At 47.8% G+C, this 27,475-nt stretch overlaps 1 protein-coding gene across 1 annotated transcript in view; it reads right to left on the reverse strand.

Annotated features, from left to right (window-relative positions):
- Positions 1 to 6,304: 6,304 nt before the first annotated feature.
- The window catches only part of aldh4a1 (aldehyde dehydrogenase 4 family, member A1), a 43,154-nt gene continuing 21,983 nt past the window's right edge, over positions 6,305 to 27,475 (reverse strand). Inside the window, exons 11-15 of the mRNA XM_038822288.1 lie at positions 14,880 to 14,927; positions 14,596 to 14,748; positions 12,613 to 12,734; positions 8,344 to 8,462; positions 6,305 to 7,576 (exon numbers count right to left, since the gene is read on the reverse strand). Coding sequence (XP_038678216.1) covers positions 7,464 to 7,576; positions 8,344 to 8,462; positions 12,613 to 12,734; positions 14,596 to 14,748; positions 14,880 to 14,927 — 555 coding nt within the window. The 3' untranslated portion in view covers positions 6,305 to 7,463. The remainder of the gene's footprint in view (positions 7,577 to 8,343; positions 8,463 to 12,612; positions 12,735 to 14,595; positions 14,749 to 14,879; positions 14,928 to 27,475) is intronic.

A 27,475-nucleotide genomic window follows, 5' to 3' on the forward strand; every position in this document is an offset into this window, starting at 1 on the left:
TCGATTCCCAACTTGGGTCACTGTGCGGAGTCTGCACATTCTCCCAGTGTCTGTGTGGGTTTCCTCTGGGTGCTCCAGTTTTCCCACAAGTCCCAAAAGACGTGTTGTTAGGTGAATTGGACATTCTGAATTCTCCCTCAGTGTACAGACACCTGAATTTTCACAGTAATATCATTACAGTGTTAATGTAAGCCTACTTGTGCCAATAATAAAGATTATTATTACACGGTGGAGGAGGCTCATAGAACATAGAACAGTACAGCACAGAACAGGCCCTTCGGCCCTCGATGTTGTGCCGAGCAATGATCACCCTACTTAAACCCACATACCCGTAACCCAACAATCCCCCCATTAACCTTACACTACGGGCAATTTAGCATGGCCAATCCACCTAACCCGCACATCTTTGGACTGTGGGAGGAAACCGGAGCACCCGGAGGAAACCCACGCACACACGGGGAGGACGTGCAGACTCCACACAGACAGTGACCCAGCCTGGAATCGAACCTGTGACCTGGAGCTGTGAAGCATTGATGCTAACCACCATGCTACCGTGAGGCTCAGCGGGTCAAAGTACCATCCTCTTGTTTCTAATATGGTCTTTGGATACATGGAGACCATTGACTTTTGCTGGAACTGTCAGTGCCTCCCTCCTCCACCTTAGCATTCTCAAACTTCTAACCATGTTGTATCTTTAGGGCAGCATGATAGCACAGTGGTTAGCACTGTTGCTTCACAGCACCAGGGACACGGGTTTGATCCCCGGCTTGGGTCTCTGTGTGGAGTATGCATGTTCTCACCGTGTTTCCTCCGGGCGCTCTGGTTTCTTCCCACAAGTCCCGAAGAAAAATGAAAAATGAAATGAAATGAAAAACGCTTATTGTCACAAGTAGGTTTCAATGAAGTTACTGTGAAAAGCCCCTAGTCGCCTAATTCTGGCGCCTGTTCGGGGAGGCTGGTAAGGGAATTGAACCGTGCTGCTGGCCTGCCTTGGTCTGCTTTAAAAGCCAACGATTTAGCCCAGTGTGCTAAACCAGCCCCTGGTGCTTGTTCGGTGACTTGGATATTCTGAATTCTCCCTCAGTGTACCTGAACAGGCGCTGGAGTGTGGCGACTAGGGGACTTTCACAGTAACTTCACTGCATTGTTAATGTAAGTCTACTTGTGACACTAATAAAGATTATTATTATTGTCCTGAACTCTGAAAGAATGCTGCACTGTTGGAGCTGTTAGCTTTTGGATGAGACATTAAATTGAGGCCCCCTCTCATGTGGCCTAAAAGATTCCATGGCACTATTAAAAATTACAGCAGCAAATTACTTGGGCGTCCTGGTCAGTATTTATCCCTCGGTCAACTTCACTAAGACAAGTATCTGGCCATTATCATATTACTGTTTGTGGATCGTTCTGTGCATACATTGGCTGATGTATCCTGCACCAGTAACACTTTTAGCAAGTACTTGGCTATGAAGAGATACTTTGGGGTGCTCCGGTGCAGAAGGATCTGGTGTCCTCGTGCAGGAGTTGGAGAAAACTAGCATGCAGGTACAGCAGGTAATGAAGAAAGCAAATGGAATATCAGTATTTAAAGCTAAAGTAAAGAGTATAAAGGTAAGGAAGTATTTACAACTGTACAAGACATTGGTGAGACTGCACCTGGAGTATTGTGAACAGTTTTGGTCCCCTTGTTTGAGGAAAGATATAGAGGCATTGGAGGCAGTTCAGAGGAGGTTCACTAGATTGATTCCGGAGATGCGAGGTTTGATTCCAGAGATGATCAGTTTAAGCCTATACTGTCCAAAACTTCCCTTTGCTGTCCAATGATGTACTTGCATGCCAAACAACATTAAAAAGCTCTGCCTATCACTTGCTGTTTAAAAGAAAATCATTTTTCCAATTAAGGGGCAACTTAGCATGGCCAATCCAACTACCCTTTTGGGTTGTGGGGTGAGACCCACGTAGACACGGGGAGAATGTGCAAAACTCCACATGGACAGTGACCCGGGATCGAACCTGGGTCTTCAGCGCCGTGAGGCAACAGTGCTAACACTGCGCCATCATGCCGCCCGTAATAGAGAGCTAAGCGATCCCACAACCAACAGATCAGATCTACACTCTGCAATCCTGCCACATCAAGTTGTGAATGGTGGTGAACAATCAAACAAATGAGTGGAGGGGGAGGCTCCACAAATCCTTAATGATGGAGGGGCCCACCACATTAGTGCAAAAGGCAAGGCTGAAGCATTCACAATTATCTTCAGCCAGAAGTGTTGAGTGGATGATCCATCTCGGTCTCCTCCAGAGGGCCCCAGCATCACAGATGCCAGTCTTCAGCCAATTCGATTCATTCCACGTGATATCTAGAAACAGCTGAAGGCACTGGATACCGCAAAGGCTATGGGCCCTGACATTCTTCCGGCAATAGTACTGAAGACATGTGCTCCAGAACTTGCCGCACCCCTAGCCAAGCTGTTCCAGTACAGCTACAACACTGGCATCTACCCAGCAATGTGGAAAATTGTCCAGGTATGTCCTGTACTCAAAAATCTGGACAAATTAAACCTGGCCAATTACCATCCTATCAGTGTACTCTCAATCAGCAGTCAAATGATGGAATGGGTCATCAACCGTGTTTCAAGCAGCACTTAGTAATAGCCTGCTCACTGCCGCTCAGTTTGAGTTCTGCCAGGGTCAGTCAGCACCTGACCACATTACAGCCTTGAGAAAACTCTCCACTGGTTGGAGTCATACCTGGTACAAAAGAAGATGGTTATGGTTGTTGGAAGTCAGTCAACTCAGTCGCGGGACATCACTGCAGGAGTTCCTCAGGGTAATGTCCTGGGAATGACAATCCTCAGCTGCTTCATCAATGACCTACCTTCCAACATAAGGTCAGATGTGGGGATGTTTGATGATGATTGCACAATGATAGCATCATTCCTGATCCCTGACACTGAAGCAGTCCATGGCAAATGCAGCGCAACCTGGACAATATCCAGGCTTGGGCTGACAAGTGGCAAGTAACATTCAGGCCACACAAGTGCCGGGCAATGATCATCTCCAATAAGAGAGAGTCCAATCATCGCCCCATGACATGCAATGGCATTAGCATCATTGAATCCCCCTCTAACATCCATTGGCCAGAAACTGGACTGGACTAGCCATATAAATACTGTGGCTACCAGAGCAGGTGAGGAGCTAGGAATCCCACAGCAAGTAACTCACTTCCTGAATCCCAAAGCCGGTCCACCACCTACAAGGCACAAATCAGGAATGTCATGGAATACTCTCTACTTGCCTGGATGTTGTGCAGCTCCAGTAACACTCAAGAGTCTCGATACCATTCAGGACAAAGAAGCCTGCCTTTCCACAAACATTCATTCCCTGCACCACTGATGCAAAACAGCAGCATGGTGTACCATCCACAAGTTTCACTGGAGGAACTCGCCAAGGTTCTTTAGACAGCACCTCCCAAACTCACAACCACTACCACCTTGAGGGACAAGGGCAGCAGATACCTGGTAACACCACCACCTGGATGTTCCCCTCGAGTCACTCACCACCCTGAATTGGAAATATATCGCCGTTCTTCACTGTTGCTGGGTCACAATCCTGGAACTCCCTCTCTAATAGCATAGTGGGTGTACCTACACCACATGGATTGCAGCGGTTCAAGAAGGCAGCTCACCACTACCTTCTCAAGGGCAATTAGAGATGGGCAACAAATGCTGGCCTAGCCAGCGGAGCCCACATCCCACAAAAGTGAATTCGAAAAAAATAGATCAGTCGGTGGGTGTCACCAACCTCTGTAATGGGAGTAATCCTACGTCTTCAGATGATATCACTATGGGACAGGATGAGGAAGAGCCCAAGGCTACAATCCAGGGTAACAGTGCAGGGGTTGGAAGAGAAGTAATTGTTGGAGACCATCCTCTGGCTTTGATTGGATAAATGGAACCAGGCAAAGGCCGTCACACCCAGTTGGTCAATTGAGAGGTATTCAAAGATGATATCATTCACCACATCAAAGACTACAGAGAAGAATGTTGAGAGATAATGCATCAGCCACAGGGAACCTGCTCCTGGCCAAACTTGCCATAAATAGGTCTAGGCAGTGGGCGACCCAAGGGGGTTGCCCGACCTGTCTGCCCCTCAACCCGGCTACATTCATGGCCAGGTATTCCTATGCTTGTCAACTGGCAATGTCTAGGCTGTGTCTGATGGGCCTTATTGGACCTCTTAATCATGTTTTGGTTTGATGTTTTTAAGTTTCATTTATGATTTGGTTTTTGCTCCAAGCAATATCCTTTTAAAGGGCTGCCCCTTTCAGTTGTCCATCAGTTTGTTTGGTATAGTTTAATTGATTATCTGTTTCAACTCAAAATAGAATCATACAGCACAGAAGGAGGACTTCTCGGCCCATCGAGTCTGCACCGGCCCTTGGAAAGAGCACCCTCCTTAAGCCCATGCATCCATCCTATCCCTGAAACCCAGTAACCCTACTAAGGGGCAATTTAGCATGGCCAATCCACCTAACCTGCACATCTTTGGACTGTGGGAAGAAATCTGAGCACCCGGAGGAAACTAATGCAGACACGGGAAAAAAGTGCAAATTACACACAATCACCTGAGGCCAGAATTGAACCTGGGTCCCTGGAGCTGTGAGGCAGCAGTACTAACCAGTGTTGCCCATAGAAGTTAGTCAGAGGCTTTCATTTTTCTCGTTGACTAGGGATTTGTGTGCGGTGACAGGGCTGGCAACCTGGTTGCAAAGACTCAAACATGGGAATTGCCAGAAAAATGTGTCCAAATTTAGAGGTGACAGGTTTAAAGATGAGAGAAAATTGAAGTTGGAGATCATGAAATAGCTTGAAAGGAGATATGAAAGATGACATTGCAAGATGATTCTGAAGCAGTGAGCAGGGGAAAGCAGGTTCTGATTGTGTTTGATGTGCTCCAGCCAGACCTGGCAATGAATGGCTCAGAATTGTGCTTCTGATATGTTCCAAGTCTGAGTCCTTTGAACCACGAGTAAGATGGCCATACCAGGGAGAATGAGCCAGATGGGAGAGTCAGGGTTTTCCTGGTGTCAATATCATCATAGGTAAGGCCCTTTGAAGATGGTATACTATAGCACATAGTTGGTGGTGGAGAAAGTGAACTTTTTAAGGTGGTGGATGGAATGCCAATCAAGCAGGCTGCTTTGACCTGGATTGAGGTTCTAAAGTGTTGTTGGAACTACATTCATCCAGGCAAGTTGTGAGTATTCCATCAGACTCTTTTCTTGTGCTTAGTAGATGGTAGACAGGCTTTGGGGAGTCGGGCGAGTTACTGCAGAATTCCTAGCCTCTGAACTGCTCTTGGAGGCAGCAGTGCTAACCACTGTTTATCTGGCTGGTCCAGTCGAGTTCTGGTCAATGGTAACCCTCAGGATGTTGGAGGAATGTATTCCCATTGAATGTCACGGGGCGATGAATAGATTTTCTCCACTTGGAAATAATAAGACAGGCATTTTTGTTACACAAATATTATTTGGGATTTCTTAGTCCAAGCCTGGATATTATCCAGATCTTACTGTATCTGGGCACTGACTACTTCATTATCTGAGGATTTATGAAGGGAACTGAACACTGAATCAGTAGCAAATATCCCCACTTGACCTTATACAGAAAACAAACATTCTCCACGCGCCGGGTCAGAAAGTTCCCGCCACGCTGCTCCGAGTCCAGGCTGCGACTCTCCGGCAACCGGAGAATCGTCGCCAATCACGGCCACATGGTCGTGGGCTGCTGAAATAGGCCCGAACTTCCGCTGAGTCCCACCGGCGTGGCTCCAACCTGGTACCACCCGGCGGGAGCTCGGACCCGCAGCCGCGGTGAACATCCTGGTGGAGTGGGGGGGAAATCTGACTCCGGAGGGGGCCTCCACGGCAGGCGCGATCTGGAGGGGGCCTACCTCCTTTTGCACGGGCCCGCTGCAAGGTCCCTGACAGGTTGCTCCGCCCCGGCACGGAGACGGCAACCACACGCATGCTCGGAGACGGCCAGCGCGCGGACCCGTGCCGGCCAGGCTTTCGGCGCCAGAGCAGCGCGCAGCACTCCGGCGCCGTGCTAGACCCTGAAGACCGGTGAATTGCTGGGCCAGGAGGCCCATTGATGCTGGCGTACACCACTCCGGTGTTTATGCCGGCGTCAACACTTGGCCGGGATGTCGGAGAATCCCGGCCCTGGTATTTGCAGGAAATGGAAGCTGGAATTGAATTCTGTTCGATCATCAGCGACAAGAATGCAAGAGAAGCAGGAGATTACAATTCAGGTATTCTTCAAATTTATTCAGCAAAAAAGAACTCAGTTATCAGCTACTAATTCATAATGCAGTCAGTCACACATTCTTTCACATAAACAGCAAGTACTCCTCATTCTTTGTGTCTGAAATTCTTCATTCGTGAATATTTGTCTAGCACGTAACATTTTGAATCACACATTTGGCCCTATTACAAATGGGCCAATCTTTCAGCAGTTTAGCTTTCTATAGAGCTTTTAAGTTATTGCTAACAAGGCACGGCACTGTATCCCACGATAAGTTAAACCGGTTCCAAAATCACCCTCATATATTGTTCCTGCTTGAGAGATCGCAGAGATTGCTGGTCCGGTTACAGCATAAAATAATGAAATTCATTTAAAATAAAGACAGAAAGAGGCCAAACTATTCAGAACCAAAAAAAAAAGAAAATGTATAATTGAAAACAATTCACCATAGAAACAAAATTGATGAACATTCTGAAGTCAGTACATTCCTAGTTTTCCTTCAGTGCTCCGTTCCAGCAATTTACCATTAGTCCAACATTTCTGTTGATTCACTGGATGCTTAACAATTATTGCAAGTGTACTGAGTGCTTCCTACTGTGCAACTCGAGTTGAGATTTACATTAATGATTTTTTGCAGCTAGTGATTTGTCAAACAGTTATACAGTGGAGATAAGATTTTTTAAAAAACGTTTACATTTTCATATAAAAGCAAAATATGGAGGATAAAAGGAAATCATTAGTAAGCACCCATATATTTTTCGTCAGAGCATCAGTCAGATATTTAATTTTCAATGAGATAAAACCCTGCTGTGTCAATACTGTGAATTATACTGTTTAAACATACTCTGGAAAAAAATGCACAGAATATTATTAAAATTACACGCACAGTTACTAAAACGTGTCCTCGCTTAGTCTCCAGTCTTTTATTTTAAAACCCTGCTACTGACTTTGACCTGTGTTGAGCCAAACTTTTGAGAATTTAATCTTCTACACCACTCTGAAGTGACGGCGGACGGAAGCAGCATTTCCCAGATGCACAGCTGGATATGAAGTTCAGGTAGTGGCTTAACAGTCAAAGGTGTTTTAGTAAAAATGTTTCAGTATTAAATTGTAACAATGTTCGATTGGGGCACATTGGTGCTGCCAATCTTGTATCTATTCCATATAAGGATATTTCCATTTGGCCAAGGGGGTATGTGTCTCCTTCACAGATTGTGGTGATGTCCAACGGAGGATGTAGTGGGGACCTCCAGCCTTGTCATTCGTTCCTTGAAGAGAAGAAAAAAGCTACACTGTTAACGGTGACTCGATTTGTTTAATCATAATTGGGGTTTACTGCATTGTTAGGAAATCCTCTCCATTTTCCATGCGTCTGTGGAGAGTTGAAGCTCTTGTGAATTTAAAAAATATATATAAATTTAAAGTACCCAATTCTTTTTGTTCCAATTAAGGGGCAATGGGGGGGTGGGGGGGAACTCTTGTAATGCTCAAGTAACACTAGCGCAAAGTTTAATTTCTATTTTGCAGGACTTAAAAACATGTTATTTTCAAACCTTCAATGGTCGACAGGTCTTTAGGTATGTGTAGTTCCCTTGTACATGATTTTTTAAAAAAGGGAACTTTAACAAAAAACACCGGATGGTTTGGCAACAGGAAAGACCTTTGCAATAACAAGCAGGCAGGCCAAAAGTTTGAATTTTTCCCCCAGTATATAAATAAAAACAAGTACCTCTCACAATAAATTCAACTACCACCATTAACCCAGGTGCGATAACATTCAGGCTGGCAACTTTAGAGGATTCAGTGCCAAAGACACAATTAGCAACATAAAATTCATACTTTAAAAAACTATACATGTGCTAAAAATAAAACATTGTTTCGGGGATTCACGAACAGAGATTCACATCCTGAACGGTAAATGTGAGACTTGAAAGGAATTTGAAGTAAATGGATGTTGGCACTAAAAATATCCCAACAGAAATATGACTCTGTAATGTCATCAACACACAGACTGTTCTAAACCCGATCCACTCACCAGAGATACGAGATCCTCCAAATGGCTGCTGTGCCACAACCGACCCAGTTGACTTGTCATTGATGTAGAAGTTTCCAGCAGAATACCGTAGAACTTTACATGCTTCAGCTACAACATTTCTGAAATAAAGCAGGTTTTAAAATAAAATGAAAAGGTCAATTGAATGGGAAGGGGGTTCCTTTTAAATGAATGCGGATCTTTTTAAACCTTGGGTGATAGGGCAGCACGGTGGCCTAGTGGTTAGCACAACCGCCTCACGGCGCTGAGGTCCCAGGTTCGATCCCGGCTCTGGGTCACTGTCCGTGTGGAGTTTGCACATTCTCCCCGTGTCTGCGTGGGTTTCGCCCCCACAACCCAAAAATGTGCAGAGTAGGTGGATTGGCCACGCTAAATTGCCCCTTAATTGGAAAAAATAATTGGGTAATCTAAATTTTTTTAAAAAAAAATTTTTTATTTTAAAAAAACCTTGGGTGATAGCGTCAAACAGGCTTTAAACATCTCTCCTGATTGAAATTGATGCAAATTAAAATTGGGCCAGGTGTATAACTTGCGGTGGATATGATGTTGCCAGTTGCACCTTGTCACCAGAAGTTAAAGGTGTGTCAGCAGCCTGGAAATTTGGGATTGAGCAGTTGTGACGAACCCCATGAGGAAAACAAAATTGACCGTTTAAATCGGTAGTCAGAGTTCAGGAACTACAGTTCCCATCAGGGAACCCCTCAGAGATCCCGCCAGGGTTTCTGCGCCTGCGCTAGCTGGAAAATGGCCACATGTGTGCCGTTGGTCCATTTTCACTGCTTTCAGGCCAGTAAACAGCGCTGTGCACAAGCAGTTCAGTTTTGAATCTTTTCATACCGGAAAACCTGCTTTGCACTGAAGGAAAAAAAGACCAAGAGTGAAAACGGTCAAGAAACTTGGAACCGGAGTGCCATTCCAAGGAATGTCCTAAGGAGCAGGTCCCAAATAAACAAAAAGATCCCAAAACAGGGTGTGGGGCAGAAGACAATTTCAATTTAAGGAAGGAGGACAGGAATCAGAAATGGGTCCGAGGATCTGAGCAGGAACCGAAGGTTGGAAAAGGTGCCTTTTGGAGCAATAGTGTTCTGCTTGGCATAGCTAAATATCCGGGATTGTCATACTGTGGGGTCTCTTGTGGGATTAAAAACACTTGCACTTGGGAGCAGTGGTTAGCACTGCTGCCTACGGCACTGGGGACTGGGGTTCGATCCAGGCTCTGGGTCACTGTCTGTGTGGAGTTTGCACATTCTCCCTGTGTCTGCATGCTTTCACCCCCACAACACAAAAATGTGAATGTTAGGAGGATTGGCCGCACTAAATTTCCCCTTAATTGGAAAAAAAAAATTTGGGCTCTCTAAATTTTTATTTTTTAAAAACTTGAACTTAAATGGGATGGGTGAATCCTGTACAGAAATCAGTTTGTGGAAGTACTGGGCATTGGAACAGGACTACGTGAAATATGTTACAGAGGTTGGGATTTTAAAAATAGCTTTAATTGTTGCGAAGACTTTTCTGGGTATCATCTAAAATCTTTGACTACGGCTATACTTGGAGAGTTGGCAGATAAATCTAAGGTGGAAATATAAGCAGGATCTGCTAAAGTTGATATGATTAAAGTAGTTAGTAAAACTGTAGGAGTGGTACAGGGGTGTTCCCTCAGAAACTACTGGAAAGGGAGATTTGGCTCAGGATACCCTTTGGAGCAATGGTTTCCTGCTTGGCGCAGTCAAATATCTGAGAGCGTGTGGGCAAGGTGAAGCTCGAGTATCCAGGGGAATGGAGCATCGGAAGGAGAGTTTGAAACTCTAAGTGGGTCCTTGCTGAAGATGTCCAAGTGGAAGCTTTGTCTGGGAGAGAATTCCAAGGCAGGTTTTTAAGTGTGTGGAGATTAGAAGTCCTCATGAGAAAGAGAGAGAGAGAGAGAGAGAGAGAGAGAGCGACTTTCAGTGAGACCAGGTTGGCTCACGGTGCAACAGGATCTGGTGAGGGTTGATGAGAAATCAGTAGAATTGGTTTTGGTGGCCTCTGCCACTTGATTTGGAGTGTTCTGCCTGACCCAGTCGCCTATTAGTTAATATGTACCACAAACCTACCCTGAATAGTCAGTACAAAATACATTTTGCAAATTATGTTTTCTTTATGACTTTGTATGTATCTGTACAGATATAAGTGGGTGACTTGACTCCTATGTAGTGAAATTGTTTTTGCCTAGTGTACTATAGTTAATTCTTGATTAATCGATGTTTATTCTTTTGTTAAAAGCTCACCTATGAATCTGTTCAGTAACTGCCCACCACGATTTCTAAAAAGAATAGAAGTTAGGATCCATCAAGCCAGGTTCCATCTGGAATCCAACTTGTCCAGTAGTAACATCATCTGGGATCCTAACACAATGGAGTACATTTTCTGGTGCCATCTACTGTGGTAAGCATCGCAAGCAGGACATGAAAATCTGACCGACCATTGGAAGGTCCGTTGACCTCGGGTGGGAATTTCAGCCCAATGTCTTCCTATCGTCTCACTATTTATCAACATTGTAAATGACCCCCATCTTATAGAAATGCTGTTCTTAACCTTAATTAATAATCTTATAATAATCTTCATTTCACAAGTAGGCTTACATTAACATTATAATGAAGTTACTGTGAAAAGTCCCCAGCTGCCACATTCTGGTGCATGTTTGGGTACACAGAGGGAGAATTCAGAACATCCAATTCACCCAACAGCACGTCTTTCGGGGCTTATGGGAGGAAACCGGAGCAGCCGGAGGAAACCCACGCACAGAGTGAGAAGTACAGACAGTGACCCAAGCCAGGAATCGAACCTGTGACCCTGGTGCTGTGAAGCGGCAGTTCTAAACACTGTACTACCGTGCCGCTTCATATTGGAAATTAATTAATGTTCCTCGTCACTCAGGGTTGAGATGTTGAAGTAAAATATTTTAATTAGAGGGGCAGCACGGTGGCGCAGTGGATTAGCCCTGCTGCCTCAAGGCGCCGAGGTCCCAGGTTCGATCCTGGCTCTGGGTCACTGCCTGTGTGGAGTTTGCACATTCGCCCCGTGTCTGTGTGGGTCTCGCCCCCACAACCCAAAGATGTGCAGGGTAGGTGGACTGGCCTCGCTAAATTGCCCCTTAATTGGAAAAAATGAATTCAGTGCTCTAAATTAATTAGAATTTTGGAACATAGTAAGGGGTGAAAAGGGTAATAAATAAAACATCCGCATGAGTTCCAAATCACTAATTGCTACATTAGTTCTTTCTATATTAGACACCCAGTACAAAGACAGTCGCTGTATGAATTGTAAAGACGTTCTCAACAGTCTTGAAGTATCAGCTGAGATTATAAACAGCACTAATTAGCTATAGCAAGCTCAGAATCCCTCTCCCACACACCAGTGTTTAGCTCAATTCACTTAACAGCTTTGCAGTCCAGATTCAGTTTAATTTCAAAGAAATAAAAGACGGTATTGACCAAAGATATGGGGACAGATCTGGAACAGTCTGGTTAGAATTAAGAAACAGCACAGCAGCTATTACACTGCTGGATGTCAGTGTGTGCGAAGGCGATGGAGGAACTAATTTCAAAAAGCGTAAAAGGAATAGAGGAGTGTTAATGGTGGAAATCAATTATCCTAAAATAAAAACAAATTAGGGCAGCACGGTGGCACAGTGGTCACCGCTGCTGCCTCATAGTACCAGGGACCCGGGTTCAATTCCAGCCTCAGGTGACTGTCTGTGCGGAGTCTGCACGCTCTCCCCGTGTCCGTGTGGGTTCCCTCCAGGTGCTCCGGTTTCCTCCCACAGTCCAAAGATGCACAGGTTAGGTGGATTGGCCATGCCATGCTAAATTGCCCCATAGTGTCCAAAAGGTTAGGTGGGGTTACGGGGATAGGATGGGGTCATGGGCCTCGGTATGGTGCTCTTTTGGAGGGTTGGTGACTTGACGGGCCAAATGGCCTCCTTCTGCATTATAGGGATTCTATGATTCTGGGGAGAATCTTACGATCAGAAGAAAATGACTTTTTTTTTTGAAGTCTGCAAATGACAATGGCCGAAATGTGACAGATGCATTTCAAAATGTACGGATTGATCATTTTTAAATAAGAACTTTTGCCAGTGATTTTAAATACTGGTCTGAACAATGGAGACTGGCACAGGCTCCTTACTCTCTGTACAATGCACGGAACATTTACTACCACTAATCATAGTATCAGGATATGCTCTCCAGCACCCTGCTAACAAAAACTCACTTATCCTGTGCGAAGACAGCACCAGTGAGACCAAAGGGCGTGCTGGTGTCAATCAAGTGGAGAATTTCCTGATATTTGTTGTCAGGGTAAACATATATTGCAATGACTGGTCCAAAGATTTCCTGAAAGCAAAGAAAAATACAGTTAGATCATAATTCATGGTTATGCTCTTCTTGATAGCTCTATGACAGCAGCAGAGACATGAACCCCAGTTTTAACTTAGGCCATGCAGACGTGTGACAAGCTTTTTCACTGCATCGTCGAGAGGCCAGAGCCATTTTAACACCCTTGTGCTCGTCAAGATCTCCAGGGATTGAAGAGGAGACCGACAGTCAGGAGGGGGATTCTTGGCAGCTGGTAGCCACATTTTGGTACGTGAGGAATCAGCCTGCAGCAGCCAGGTAAATGGGTTGAGGGGAAGAAAACAAATTGGACAATGGTTATGGTTCTGGTGGGAACTAAGATCCTGCTCAACAAGAAAACAATAAATATAAACTTTTACCTGGGCTGCTTCTAGTTCTGGATCTATTTTGTGGCAGCTTTCCGTTGTGGGTCTGCACCGTGCAAGACTCACAGCCTGGCATTAAACTGGCACTGTCGTTCGGTCAGTGTCATTGTACCTCAACATTGGAATACTATTGAGGCTGGTACCTGTCTGCAAACCCTGGGAATTAAAACAGTAGACAGCAGCGCTGCACAACTAGGGAGGCAATAACTCTGCCCCCCATGCCAAACCCCTCCTTACACATGTACTGTTCTAGTTAAAAATCACAGCTTTACAGACTGCAGATCAATCACTCCCCCCAAACAATCACATCCAAAATAATATAGCTTTCCAATAAACAATATTTTGCAATTAACATGGGAGATTTAAGGGGTTAGACTGCAGATATTCTCAATATCTGAGCAGGATCAATTTCCTTGGATGTTCGTGCAAATGTTTCTAAAGCAAATTTTGATAACTCTAAAACATATTCAAAATGAACTCATCGCACGTGAGGGGCGGAAATATCCCATGTCCCTGTCGGCAGGTTCAATGGCGGGTGGTGGGAAAGAACTCATTGGGAGATGCAAAAATATCGGTTTCACTCTTGAATTGATTGTGGCATCTTTCGATACTGGTCACTATAGCCAGTGTGAAACAGATTTGCATCCCGCTAATGGGATGCAGATGAAGGCCCGACCCGAATTTCCCCCCCACACCTGCTTCTCCACAATGCCTGTGGGAAAATCACGCCAGTCCAAAATATGTCTGGACCAACATGGTATGCAAAAGTCAGGATTTAAGAATGCCTTGGGTAGCTCACGGAGATCCAAGGAGAAGATGGAGGCCTCCATGGTCTAGTAGCTGGAGCACCACGTAGAGCACTGGGTGGATGGAGCTTCATCCAGGTGGGCAGGGGCGGCCCAGTGCTGCAGTGGTTAGCACTGCTGCCTACGGCGTAGAGGACCCAGGTTCGATCCTGGCTCTGGGTCACTGTCTGTGTGGCGTTTGCGCGTTTTCCCCGTGTCTGCGTGGGTTTCACCCCCACAACCCAAAGATGTGCAGGGTAGGTGGATTGGCCACTCTAAATTGACCCTTAATTGGAAAAAAATAATTGGGTACTCTAAATTTAAATAAAATCCAGGTGGGCCATCCAGTCTGCCCCATTAGATGTCAGAAAATTCCTGACAGCATAATTAACAATGTCAGAGACACAAGATTCTGCGGAATTTCACATCTGTCTCTGCAGCAGGAAACACTCCCTGTCCCCTCCACAGGACTTAGTCTGGGATGGGAGAATTCCGCGCGAGGATATTGCTACAACATATTGATACAGATATATGTACTTATCACACTTGAGGAAATCACTGCATTTTGACAGGTATATGTGACTCTTCAAATCAGTCGATGTAATCTATTTAGAGAGGTTTTGCAATGTCAGCTACCTGACTTTCTTTTGAAAGTCAGATATTCCCTCATTAATTGGCAGAAATTCTTACCTCTTTCATGATGGGATCATGAGGATCCTTTGACTCGATAATTGATGGCTCCACATAATAACCAGTCTTGTCATCACACTTCCCACCTGCAATTATTGTTAGATTCGGGGATGACTGTGCATGTTCAATCCATTTCTTTATCCGAGCAAAGGACTGAGAGAGAATTTACAAAAAAAGAGAAAATCATCTCGCTGCAATACGTGGGACACATCCTTCGAAAACATGAAGGATGAAAACTTCTCTATTTGTCTTAGAATGAGGCATGTTGCAATAATGATCTTTACCTTGTCATCAATAACCGCTGAAAAGAACGTTTCAAAGTCATCCACTGGCTAAAAGAGACAAAATGTTATCGAAAAACAAATTAGTATTAGTGTGATTTGACTCGATGCTCAACTCACAGCTCAAAACCAATGCAAGAACCATACATAATATAATCAACATAATCCAGATATATTGCAGACTTGTAGAAAAAAAAATCACTTGCCAAATCTCAAACGTTGGGCTCTGTGTTTAGATCTAATTTCGACCAATTGAATTGTAGTCTCCTCCATTTGCCAACTGGAAGATTCCCAGATTATTTTAATTTTCACAGCCGTAATGTCATTTCCAGCACTGACAAGGCAAGATTACTAATGTGGACACTGGAAATGCAGCATTGGTGTAATAGATATTTTATAGAGGCTAACTGGGGCACACTATTACTATGACTGCAACTTGCATTTATATGGCCACTTCAGCACAATGTCCCAAACTGCTTTACAGTGGCCAAAGGCATAGGTGAAAGGCATTCCCAACGGGCCGAAAGCATACTTTGGGATGGGCTGCGAGGCTGGAGGAACAATGTTATGAAAGTATTTAAATACAAGAACCAGGATTTTCCATTTCAGGTGTTAGTAGACCGGGATCCATTGCAAATCAGAAATGATAAGTGTGAGGGGCTGTGTGTGGCGTGGGGTACAAGCGGCAACGTTTTAGATGAGTAGAAGTTTATGGAGGATATTAATCCAATGGTTTCCAGCCCAGCATTACGTCAGTCTGGATATCACAGAGGCATGGATGAGGGTTTCAACATCAGATGGACTGATATATGAGTGAAGATAAGAAATGTTACAAAGATGGAATTAGATGGTCTTTGTAATAGAAAGGACCGCACATATACAGGTGACTGGGAGAGCAGGGAGGTGAGCAGATGTTGAAGATTAAGGAGAAGTGGGAGGGGAGATAAACTGGGGAGTATGGAGTGAGGCGCTATGAGGGTAAATTTGACCTCCTCGTACGCAAGAATAAGCTTGATGCAGTTCAAGGTGGTACACAGGGTGCATATGTCTTGGGCAGGTATGTCCTATGCTGCCCCCCCTGCTGTTTGCATTGGCTGCAGAGCCTTTGGCCATCGTGCTAAGGAGCTGGGGGTTGTGGAAGGGGTAGTGAGGGAGTGGGTGGAGCATTGGGTATTCTCATATGCTAATGATCTGTAAATGTACATATCGGAACTGAGCACATCGGTGGAGAGTATAATGGAGCTGCTCCAAAGATTTGTGTCATTCTCAGGGTATAAACTGAAGCTAGGCAAGAGCAAGTATTTCATGGTCTCCCACCTGGGAGTAGTGGCGGGGGGTGAGTTGCCATTTTGTCTGGCGGCAACCCACTTTAGGTACTTGGGGGTGCAGGATTGGGGTGGGCTCTGAAGATATAATTTTACTAGTTTGGTGGGGAGGGTGGTGAAGGCCGATTTGGCAAGGTTTGACAACCTCCCTCTGTTACTGGCAGGCCGGGCGCAGGCAGTTAAAATGAATGCAATTTTTGTTCCGATTTCGACCAAAATCCTTCTTCACGGAGATGGATAAATTGATCAGTTTATTTTGGGGGGGGCGGCAGGATTAGGAAAGTGGTCTCGCAGAGAGGGTGACAGGCGCGCGCGGGGGGGGGGGGGGGGGGGGGGGGGGGGCTATGCATCCGAAATGTATACTGTTACTGGGCAGCGAATGGGTCCCAATAGGTTAAGATAGAGGCGGGCTCGTGTAGGGGTCAGGGTTGCGGGCGCTGACAACGGCGCCGTTCCCAATGGCACCAGGTACGTATTCGGTGAGTCTGGTGGTGGTGGCCACTTCCAAGATCTGGAGGCAGTTTAGGCAACATTTTAAGCTAGGGCCGATTAGGGGGAAATCATGGGTTCAAGTCGGGGAGGATAGATGTGAGATTTCAGAGATGGAATTAAAGGAAATTAAGGATCTGTTTCTTGGGGGACGATTCGCGAGCTTGGAGGAGTAGGGAGAGAAGTACAGATTGGCGCAGGGAGAAGGGTTCGAGATTTTGCAAGGAAGGTTTCCTGACCTTCCCGATAGCACTGGCCTCCTCGCTGTTGGGAGGTGGTACTGTCACCGGGGAGTTGAAGGGGGTTGTATCGGCAATGTATGGGAGGATCCTGGAGGATAGGGTGTCCATGGAAGGGGTGGGGTTAAGGTGAAGTGGGAGGAAAAGCTGGGGGGGGGGGGGGGGGGGGTTGGAAGAGCGACTGTAGTGTGAGGTGCTGCGAGGGGTGAATGCCTCAACCTCAAGCGAGAGGCTGGAGCTGATACCATTTAAGGTTGTGTATAGGGCACACCTCACAAAATCAAAGATGTTTGAGGGGATGGAGTGTGTCTGTGAGCGATGTGGGAGGGCCCCCACAAATCATGTTCATATGTTTTGGTCCTGCCCGAAGCTGGAACGGTATTGACAGGAGGTACTTGGTACTATCTCGATGGTTTTGCACATGGATGTGGAGCCTGGTCCCCTAGTAGCCATCGTAGGTGTCGGATTGGCCCAAGTTTCAGGCGAATGCAGGGACAGTCGCTTTAGCCTTTGCCTTTCTGATAGGCGGGTCTTGTTGGGATAGACGTCAGCTTCTCCGCCCTGTACCTAGGCACAGAGAATCCCGACAGCGGAGAATCCAGCCCATTATCTAGCTTTGAGCATTCTCACCACTGCATGTGCAAATGGAAAGAGTTAAGAGGAAATAAGAAATATATAAACTACAATTTACTGCTCTAATGTTGGCCAACTAAGATCTTTGAAATCAATTTTGAATTGGTTTGGATATTCGTGAAGACATTTTGATACTGGGTGGCAACTGGGGAATGCACACCGGTAAGTAATCCATCTTAGAGCTTTATGATGGAATGTGAAAATGTACACTAATCATCAATAACAATGTAATAGGTTGCAGATTTCTTTTTTTTAAATTTTAGAGTATCCAATTCATTTTTTCCAATTAAGGGGCAATTTAGCGTGGCCAATCCACCTAGCTTGCACATCTTTGGGTTGTGGGGGCGAAACCCGCACAAACACAGGGAGAATGTGCAAACTCCATACGGACAGTGACCCAGAGCCAGGATCGAACCTGGGACCTCGGCGCTGTGAGGCTGCAGGGCTAACCCACTGTGCCACCGTGCTGTCCGAGGTTGCAGATTTGTAGACTGTAGTCAGGTTCATCTGAAAACACAAAGTTCAGTCCTCTCATAGTGCAAACTATATTTTGTAATTAAAAACAAAAGTTCATTAATGTGCAACGGCTTTTACTTAAAGCCAGAGGAGAATCAGGAGTGTGTCCACTGGCGCTAGGAGCTTCGCCAGGGTGGGATTCTCATGGTTTGACTATGCAAAAATGTGCATAGCACCAAACAGGCTGGTTTGAGGGAGCAAATGAGAGGAAAGAGACAGTGCTTTTGGCTTGATTCTTCACTGAACAGCCTGGCCTGCTTGTCAGCTGTCAGGGAGAGCAGTTCAGAGTGAGAAGGCCACTTCAGAGTTTAAACAGACCAGGCCAGGATGAAGACCTTAAACGGAGGGGTGCCCGAGATACCCATTCCACGCGTGATATTCAGGTTACCCAGGGTTGGAAGGGGCAGGCCAGACACAGGACCCCATCCTGGGGGAGGGTCCGGGGTCAGCCGCTTACCCACTGCTTGAGCCCGCCCACCCAACCCCCAGGACCTCTGTGGGGCCCCTCCCTCTGCAGCCTGGCTACGGCAGAGGGGCGCATTTGCAATGGGCTCTCCCCCCAGACTGCACTCAGCAATACTTACACCACAGGATGGCGGGGTGGGGAAGAAGAGAGAGAGAGAGAAAATTGGCCTTCCAGTCCATTAACTGCATTCAAATACAGGCAAATCAGCTGTTTGCATGTGCCTGATGTGGTCGGTGGGGCAGGAACAGGAACTGGGAACAGGTCTGTTGTCTGGCGTCGATCCCATTTTTTTTGTTGTTGATAAATTTAGAGTACCCGTTTCATTTTTTCCCATTATGGGGCGATTTATCGTGGCCAATCCACCTACCCTGCACATCTTTGGGTTGTGGGGGCGAAACCCGCGCAAACACGGGGAGAATGTGCAAACTCCATACGGACAGTGACCCAGAGCCGGGATCGAACCTGGGACCTCGGCGCCGTGAGGCTGCAGGGCTAACCCACTGCGCCACCGTGCTTCCCCTGCCGATCCCATTTTGAAATGAAAAAATGAAAATCGCTTATTGTCACGAGTAGGCTTCAATGAAGTTACTGTGAAAAGCCCCTAGTCGCCACATTCCGGCGCCTGTCCGGGGAGGCTGGTACGGGAATCGAACCGTGCTGCTGGCCTGCTTTAAAAGCCAGCGATTTAGCTTTGTGAGCTAAACCAGCCTCTATTTTTGGCCCGACTCAGGATTCCCGATCTTAGTGGCAGGGAACAGAGAATTCCCCCAATGTTCAGTGTGCTCACATTCCTTTAGACACCATTCTAAAGCAGGGCGTTCTTCCACTCATCTTAAATATGTTAATTCCTCGCTTTAAAAAAAAAGGACGGAGGAATGTGATCTCTCTTTAAAAAGAGCGGACAGAGGAATGTTCTGCCGGAATGTTAAGCATTCTGTTTCCATTATCACCAACAGTAATTTATAGCCTAATGTGAGAAAATATTTGAAATAGTTGGTAGTTGACTTGGATCTAAAAAGGGAAAAGGCAGGTTAATGTTCGAGTTCACCCTTCAACAGAAGTCAGTTCTACAGTGCTGTTTCAATGATATTCCGCCTCTGAAGAGACTTAAAATAAGTTTCATTCAAAATAATTAAGGTAATATCAAGAATGTGAAAGGGACTGATATAGATAATTAGTTGTTTTCTGCAGGTAGAACATGGCTGCTTGGGATTATTGTTTTTTTAAAATTATTCATCCAAGGACATGGGCTTCACTGGCTAGGCCATCGTTCATTGACCCTCCCTAATTGCCCTTCAAGGTGATGGTGAACTGCCTTCTTGAACTGCTACAGTCTATGTGGTGTTGCTATACCCACGGTGCTCTGGGGGAGGGAGCTCCAGGATTTTGACCCAAGATTTTTGTAATTCAAAAGTTAACATGGATTGTTGTAAAGTTCATTGAACTCGAAGTCTCCAAGACCAATTTAATTTTACCTATCTTAAAACTTTCTGAGAGGAATTAGCATTGGCTTGTGTCGCAGATTTACAGCAGGCACCGAAATATCATAAAAAGTATTCCCACCCGTGGGTGGCATGGTGGTGCAATGGTTGGCACTGCTGCCTCACGGGGCTCAGGACCCGGGTTCGAGTCTGGCCCCAGGTCACTGTCCATGTGGAGTTTGCACATTTTCCCCATGTTTGCGTGGGTCTCACCCCCCACAACCCGAAGATGTGCAGTGTAGGTGGATTGGTCACACTAAATTGCCCCTTAATTAGTTGGGTACTCTAACTTTAAAAAAAAATATTCCCATCCAACCAAAATGTATCACAATTAAAATTCTGTAGGAATGCCTCCAAATCCCCTTGGACAATAAATCATTCTTTTAGTTTCACATCTTCCTTCAGCAGGTTTTGAAACTGCCACTGCTGCAAACCTACTCGTTCTTTAGACCATTTTCTCCTGCAATTAATAGTGAGGGGCTGGTTTAGCTCACAAGGCGAAATCGCTGGCTTTTAAAGCAGGCCAGCAGCACGGTTCGATTCCCGTACCAGCCTCCCCGGTCAGGCGCCGGTATGTGGCGACTAGGGGCTTTTCACAGTAACTTCATTGAAGCCTACTTGTGACAATAAGCTGAAGCCTACTCGTGACAATAAGCGATTTTCATTTCATTTTCATCTTGGGTATGCCTGAAGGTTCATTTGTGACAGCCTGTGTCCCATTGAACTTGTTTTCACATATCGCAAGGCCTATATTTAGGGCAGCTTTTATAAAGATGCTTTTCCAATTTACTGGGGTGACATTTCTGCAATTAAAATGAACACAATTCTAATCTTTGATAATCAATAAGTTGACACAGCTTTGAATGTTATTTTATTTGACCGTGAGGTCGTTAGTTTCAGCTCTTCTTAATATACTGGCTGGAGACGGCGCCTTGTGCCAGTGTGCTAAAATAATTCTTCATGAACACTACCAACTTCCACATAGATGTTCCAGTTTCCGTTGTGATGAATGTCGGAATTTCAGATATATATTGTATTGTATGGATTTGGTGCAGTAAGGGTTAAAAGCCTGGGTCAGTGTATGTATGCCTGTTGCACTACAAGTTCTGGTTTAAAAAGCAGACACTTTGGCTACAGAGGTACAATTAAAGCATCGTAAAAATGGACTTCCGGTTGCAGTGATGCGGAGCTAAGCCGCATGTACGGCAGCTCCCGCTATCAAAGGACTTTCGGGCCCGTTTTAGGGCCCCAAACGGCGCTGTTTTGCGATTCCTGGTGGGGAAAGGTGCTTGGAGGAACATTCCCCGGAATTTATGGTGCGCACCCGGAGTGGGGCAAAGAAAAAGGCGGCGGCAGCTCCCCAGAAAAAGCGGGGGAAGGAGGACAAAATGGCGGCTGGCGGAGTACCCGAGGATTGGAGGCAGTGGGCGCAGGAGCAGCAAGCTGCTCACCTGCGCTGTTTTGCGGAGCTGAAGGCTGAGTTGCTGGACTCCCTGCAGGCGACTACCAGCAAGCTGTTTGAGACCCAGACAGCCCAGGGGGCAGCCATCCAGGAGTTGCAGCAGCAGGCCGCTGATCGGGAGGAGGAGGCCGTGGTCCTCGTGGGGAAGGTGGAGATGCACGAGGCACTTCACAAAAAGTGGCAAGACCGCTTGGAGGAGCTGGACTTTCGCACGAGGCGCAAGAATTTGAGGATCCTGGGCCTTGCGGAGGGGCTGGAGGGGTCGATCTACCGTCCTATGTGGCCACTATGCTGAATTCGTTGGTGGGGGGGGGGGGGGGGGGGGGGGGGGGTCCTTCCATCTGCCCCTGGAGCTTGAGGGAGCCCACAGAGTGCTGGCCAGGAGGCCCAAGGCGAATGAACCCCCGCGGGCAGTGCTGGTGCGGTTCCATCGGTTCACTGACCAGGAGTGTGTGCTGCGCTGGGCCAAGAAGGAGAGGAGCAGCAAGTGGGAGAACTCGGTAGTGCGAATCTACCAGGACTGGAGTGCGGAGGTGGCTAAGCGGCGGGCCTGGTTTAACCGGACGAAGGCGGTGCTGCATAACAAGCAGGTTAAATTTGGAATGCTGCAGCCTGCGCGTCTGTGGGTAACATATAAGGACCGGCATTACTACTTCGAGTCCCCAGAGGAGGCGTGGGCCTTTGTGCAGGCGGAGAAGCTGGACTCGAACTAGGGTTTGGAGGTTGCGGGGTCTTGTGTACTACGGTTGTTGCTGTTTTTGTAATTTTGATACGTTTTTTCTATGCTGGTTTTTGCTCTGTTTCCGGGTGGTTCTGTTGGGTATGGTTTTGTGTTATGCGGGGGATGTTGGGGGTTTGTTTTTTTTTCTGTACGGGGCTGGGGGATGGGGTGGAGCTGGAATTTGGGAGCTGCGTCAGAAGGGTGGGGTGGGGCAGTGTGAAAGCGGGGGCTTTCCTCTGGTTTCCCGCGCTGCGGGGCAGGAGGAGTGGAGCTGGCGGTGGGGGCGTGGCCTCTACTGGTTTTTCCCGCGTTGGAGTGGTGCCAAGGAGGAGTGGCAGGAGGGGGGACGACCCCATGTCGGGAGGGGTCGGGTTTTGGCGGGAGTTGCCGGGGTCAGCAGAAGTCAGCTGGCTCACGGAAGTACCATGGAGGGTACGTCGCAGCTAGGAGGGGTCCTAGCCTGGGGCGAGTAGTCGATGAGCTATGGCTAGTTGGCGGGGGAGGGGGGCGGGGTGCCCTCTGATCCGGCTGATCACCTGGAACGCGAGGGGGCTGAATGGGCCGGTTAAGCGGGCTAGGGTATTTTCTCATTTGAAGGGGCTGAAAGCGGACGTGGCTATGCTCCAGGAGACCCACCTGAAGGTGGCGGACCAGGTTCGTCTGCTGAAGGGGTGGGTGGGGCAGGTTTTCCATTCAGGTTTAGATGCGAAGAATCGGGGGGTGGCAATTCTGGTGGGGAAGAGGGTGGCGTTCGAGGCGTCTGAGGTGGTGGCGGACAAGGAGGGCAGGTTTGTTATCGTGAAGGGTAGGCTGCAGGGAGAGACGGTGGTGCTGGTAAACGTGTATGCCCCGAATTGGGATGACGCTGGCTTTATGAGGCGTATGTTGGGCCGCATTCCGGACCTGGAGGCGGGGAGACTTTAACACGGTGCTGGATCCCCCACTAGACCGGTCCAGTTCAAGGGCGGGTAGGAGGCCGGCGGCGGCCAAGATGCTGAGGGGGTTTCTGGACCAGATGGATCCCTGGAGGTTTGGGAGGCCAAGGGCGCGGGAGTATTCCTTTTTCTCCCATGTGCATAGGGTTTACTCCCGGATAGATTTTTTCGTTCTGAGCGGGGGATTGACCCCGAGCGTGGAGGAGGCTGAGTATTCGGCCACAGCAATTTCAGACCATGCTCCGCACTGGGTCGATCTGGAGATGGGGGAGGTGCGGGACCAGCGCCCGCTGTGGCGTCTGGACGTGGGGTTGCTGGCTGATGAGAGGTGTGTAGGAGGGTCCGGGGAAGTATTGAGGGGTACCTTGAGACCAACGATACGGGGGAGGTCTGGGTGGGGATGGTTTGGGAGGCTCTGAAGGCAGTGATCCGGGGGGGAGCTGATTTCCATCCGTGCCCACAGGGAAAGAGGGTGAGGGAGGGACTGGTGGGGGAGCTCCTAGATGTGGATAGGAGGTACGCGGAGGCCCGGGAGGAGGGATTGCTGGGGGAACGGCGTAGCTTGCAGGGCAAGTTCGACTTGCTGACCACCAGAAAGGCGGAGACACAGTGGAGGAAGGGGCAAGGCGCAGTTTATGAGTATGGGGAGAAGGCGAGCAGGATGCTGGCACATCAGCTCCGCAGGTGGGATGCGGCTAGGAAAATTGGTGGAGTGATGGATAAGGGTGGGAATGTGGTGCGGAAGGGGGCAGAGTTGAACGGGGTCTTTAGGGACTTTTACGAGGAACTGTACCGGTCGGAGCCACCGGTGTGGGGCGGGGGGGTGGAGAGCTTTCTGAACAGGCTACGTTTCCCAAAGGTGCAGGAGGAGCTGGTGGAGGGGCTGGGGGTGCCGATTGAGTTGGAGGAGCTAGTCAGGGGGATTGGTCAAATGCAGTCAGGGAAGGCGCTGGAGCCAGATGGGTTCCCGGTGGAATTTCATAAAAAGTATGCGGACCTGGTGGGCCCCCAGTTGGTGCGAGCCTTCAATGAGGCATGGGAGGGGGGGCTTTGCCCCCGACGATGTCACGGGCGCTAATTTCTTTGATCCTGAAGCGTGATAAGGACCCCCTGCAGTGTGGGTCATACAGGCCAATCTCGCTCCTCAATGTGGACACTAAGTTGCTGGCGAAGATCCTGCCCACCAGGATAGAGGTCTGTGTGCCAGGGGTGATACATGAGGATCAGACAGGATTTGTCAAGGGAAGACAGCTTAACACGAATGTGCGGAGGTTGTTAAATGTTATTATGATGCCGGCGGTTGAAGGGGAGGCGGAGATAGTGGTGGCGCTAGATGCAGAGAAGGCCTTTGATAGAGTTGAGTGGGGGTACCTGTGGGAGGTGCTGGAGAGGTTTGGATTTGGGGAGGGGTTCATCAAATGGGTGAGGTTGCTTTATGAGGCCCCGATGGCGAGTGTAGCTACTAATGGAAGGAGGTCAGAGTGCTTCAGGCTCTACCGTGGGACCAGGCAGGGGTGCCCCCTGTCCCCCTTGCTTTTTGCACTGGCAATTGAACCTCTGGCTATGGCGTTGAGGGAGTCGGGGAGGTGGGGGGGTCTGGTGCGGGGTGGGGAGGAACATTGGGTATCGCTCTATGCAGACGACCTGCTGCTGTATGTGGCGGACCCAGTGGGGGAATGCCGGGGGTGATGGAGCTGTTGGCTGAGTTTGGGGGCTTCTCGGGCTATAAGCTGAATCTGGGTAAGAGCGAGGTGTTTGTGGTGCACCCGGGTGATCAGGAGGAGGGAATTGGTAGGCTCCCGTTTAAGAGGGCAGTGAAGAGTTTTAGGTACATGGGGGTGCAGGTGGCCAGGAGTTGGGGGACTCTCCATAAGCTTAATTTTACCAGGCTTGTGGAGCAGATGGAGGAGGAATTTAAAAGGTGGGACATGGTGCCGCTATCGCTGGCGGGTAGAGTGCAGTCCGTCAAAATGACGGTGCTCCCGAGGTTCTTGTTCCTTTTTCAGTGCCTGCCCATCTTTATACCTAGGGCCTTTTTCAGGAGGGTGACTAGCAGCATCATGAGCTTGAGTTGGACGCATGGGACCCCGAGGGTGAAGAGGGTCTTCTTGGAGCGGGGCAGAGATGGTGGGGGGCTGGCGTTACCCAACCTCTCGGGGTATTATTGGGCAGCCAATGTGTCGATGGTGCGCAAGTGGGTGATGGAGGGGGGAGGGGGCAGCATGGAAAAGGTTGGAGATGGCGTCCTGTGGAGGCACAAGCCTGGGGGCCCTGGTAACGGCGCTGTTGCCGCTCCCTCCTACGAGGTATACCACGAGTCCGGTGGTGGCGGCTACCCTCAAGATTTGGGAGCAGTGGAGGCGACATTGGGGGGAGTGGGGAGCTTGATGGAGGCTCCGCTAAGGGGGAACCATCGGTTCGTCCCGGGGAACATTGACAGGGGGTTCCTGGGGTGGCACAGAGCGGGCATCAGAAAGCTGAGGGACCTGTTCATTGACGGGAGGTTTGCGAGCCTGGGCGAGGGGGGTGAGGGACAGGGTGCTTTCGGGGGTCTGGGTCGGGGATGGGAAGGTATCTGATATCTACAAGGTAATGCAGGAGGTGGAGGAGGCGTCAGTAGAGGAGCTAAAGGCTAAGTGGGACGGGGAGCTGGGGGAGCAGATCGAGGATGGGACATGGGCGGATGCCCTGGAGAGGGTTAACTCTTCCTCCTCATGTGCGCGGCTTAGCCTCATCCAATTCCAGGTGCTGCACCGGGCCCATATGTCCGGGACAAGGATGAGTAGGTTCTTTGGGGGCGAAGACAGGTGTGTCAGGTGTTCGGGGAGTCCAGCGAACCATGCCCATACGGAGTTCTGGAAGGGGGTGGCGAGGACGGTGTCGAGGGTGGTTGGATCCAGGGTCAAGCCAGGCTGGGGACTTGCGATTTTTGGGGTTGCGGTGGAGCCGGGAGTGCAGAAGGCGAGAGAGGCTGGTGTTTTGGCCTTTGCGTCCCTAGTAGCCCGGCGGAGGATCTTGCTACAGTGGAAAGATGCGAGACCCTCAAGCGTGGAGACATGGAGGGTTTTATTAAGCTGGAGAAGGTCAAATTCGCCCTGAGAGGATAGGTACAAGGGTTCTTTAGGCAGTGGCAGCCTTTCCTCCATTTTCTGGGTTTGGGGGGGTGGGGTGCCTCGATATATGCGTTGGTACGGACTTGGGGGTGTTATGCTTATTATGTTGTTTTATTGTTGTTTATTACTGTTTGTTGTTATATATTTTGTAAAAACTTTTCGATAAAAAGCATCGTAAAAATGAGATCATAATTCATTCCAACCATGGGTATTCATTAAAGTTGGCCTAATGGATTTTTTTTTAATATAAAGAAGGATGTCTGGGGAGTAGATAATTAGAGACAATGTATTTAGCTTAGTAAAATGACTCCTGGGTTGGCTAATTGTATTTAAAAGTGTATTTTGACCAGAGATGGGTTTTACTTGAGTGAACATAAAAGACTGTTTAAATATACCATATCCCTATTTGGAGCAAAGTATCAAAGTACCTCAAAGTCTGACAAGTTAAATAAAACATTTGGGTTTCTGTCTGGTATCCAGCCAACTGTTGGGGTTCAGTCTGGGATCGGAATATTGGAGAGGATTATCAAGTCCATTGTAAAAAATTTCAACAATGGAGCAAAACATGCAAGGAATCCAACAAGGGGGCAGATTAAGAGTAAACAGCAATATGAAAAATAAATTATGGGAGGTGACCTTGGAGCTAACTTGAAAAGTCTTTGTTGAAGTGAGTGGACACACAGTTTGATAGAGGAATTCTGGAAAAGAATTCCAGAGGTCAGGGACATGATTCTTTCAGTCCCAGCACTCTCCAGAGGGGGGTGGGGGGAATGCATAGCAGTTTAAGCTCAGAAGTACAAATTGACAAAGCTGCATCATCGTGTTTTTCAGAGATAGGGTGGACGCTATAAAACAATTGTGCCAATTGTGAAATCCTAAAAGCGCTCCCTCTTTGAATCCTTGGAGATAAACAGAAGTGTATTATCTCTGTATATTTAGCCAAGACATGGTTTCTGACTGCAGCTGGTGTTTGAGGCTCAAGGTACATGAAAGCCAGTAAGCCCCAAAACATTTCACCTGTCACATTGCCTTCTCTCTAAAATCCACAGGCCTTTAAAGCACAAGCTTTAGTTTCATCTAATTACTATTTCCTAATTTACCTCATCTTACTGTTTTCAGCTTTGGTGATGTCCTGCCTTATGGGCCTTGATATTTCACCTGGGATTCTCAATTGTTTAAAAAAGGACAAGTTGTTTTAAATTTTGGCTCGGTCTTACTT

The sequence above is a fragment of the Scyliorhinus canicula genome, chromosome 16 (assembly GCF_902713615.1).
Source record: "Scyliorhinus canicula chromosome 16, sScyCan1.1, whole genome shotgun sequence".
Lineage (NCBI taxonomy): Eukaryota > Metazoa > Chordata > Chondrichthyes > Carcharhiniformes > Scyliorhinidae > Scyliorhinus > Scyliorhinus canicula.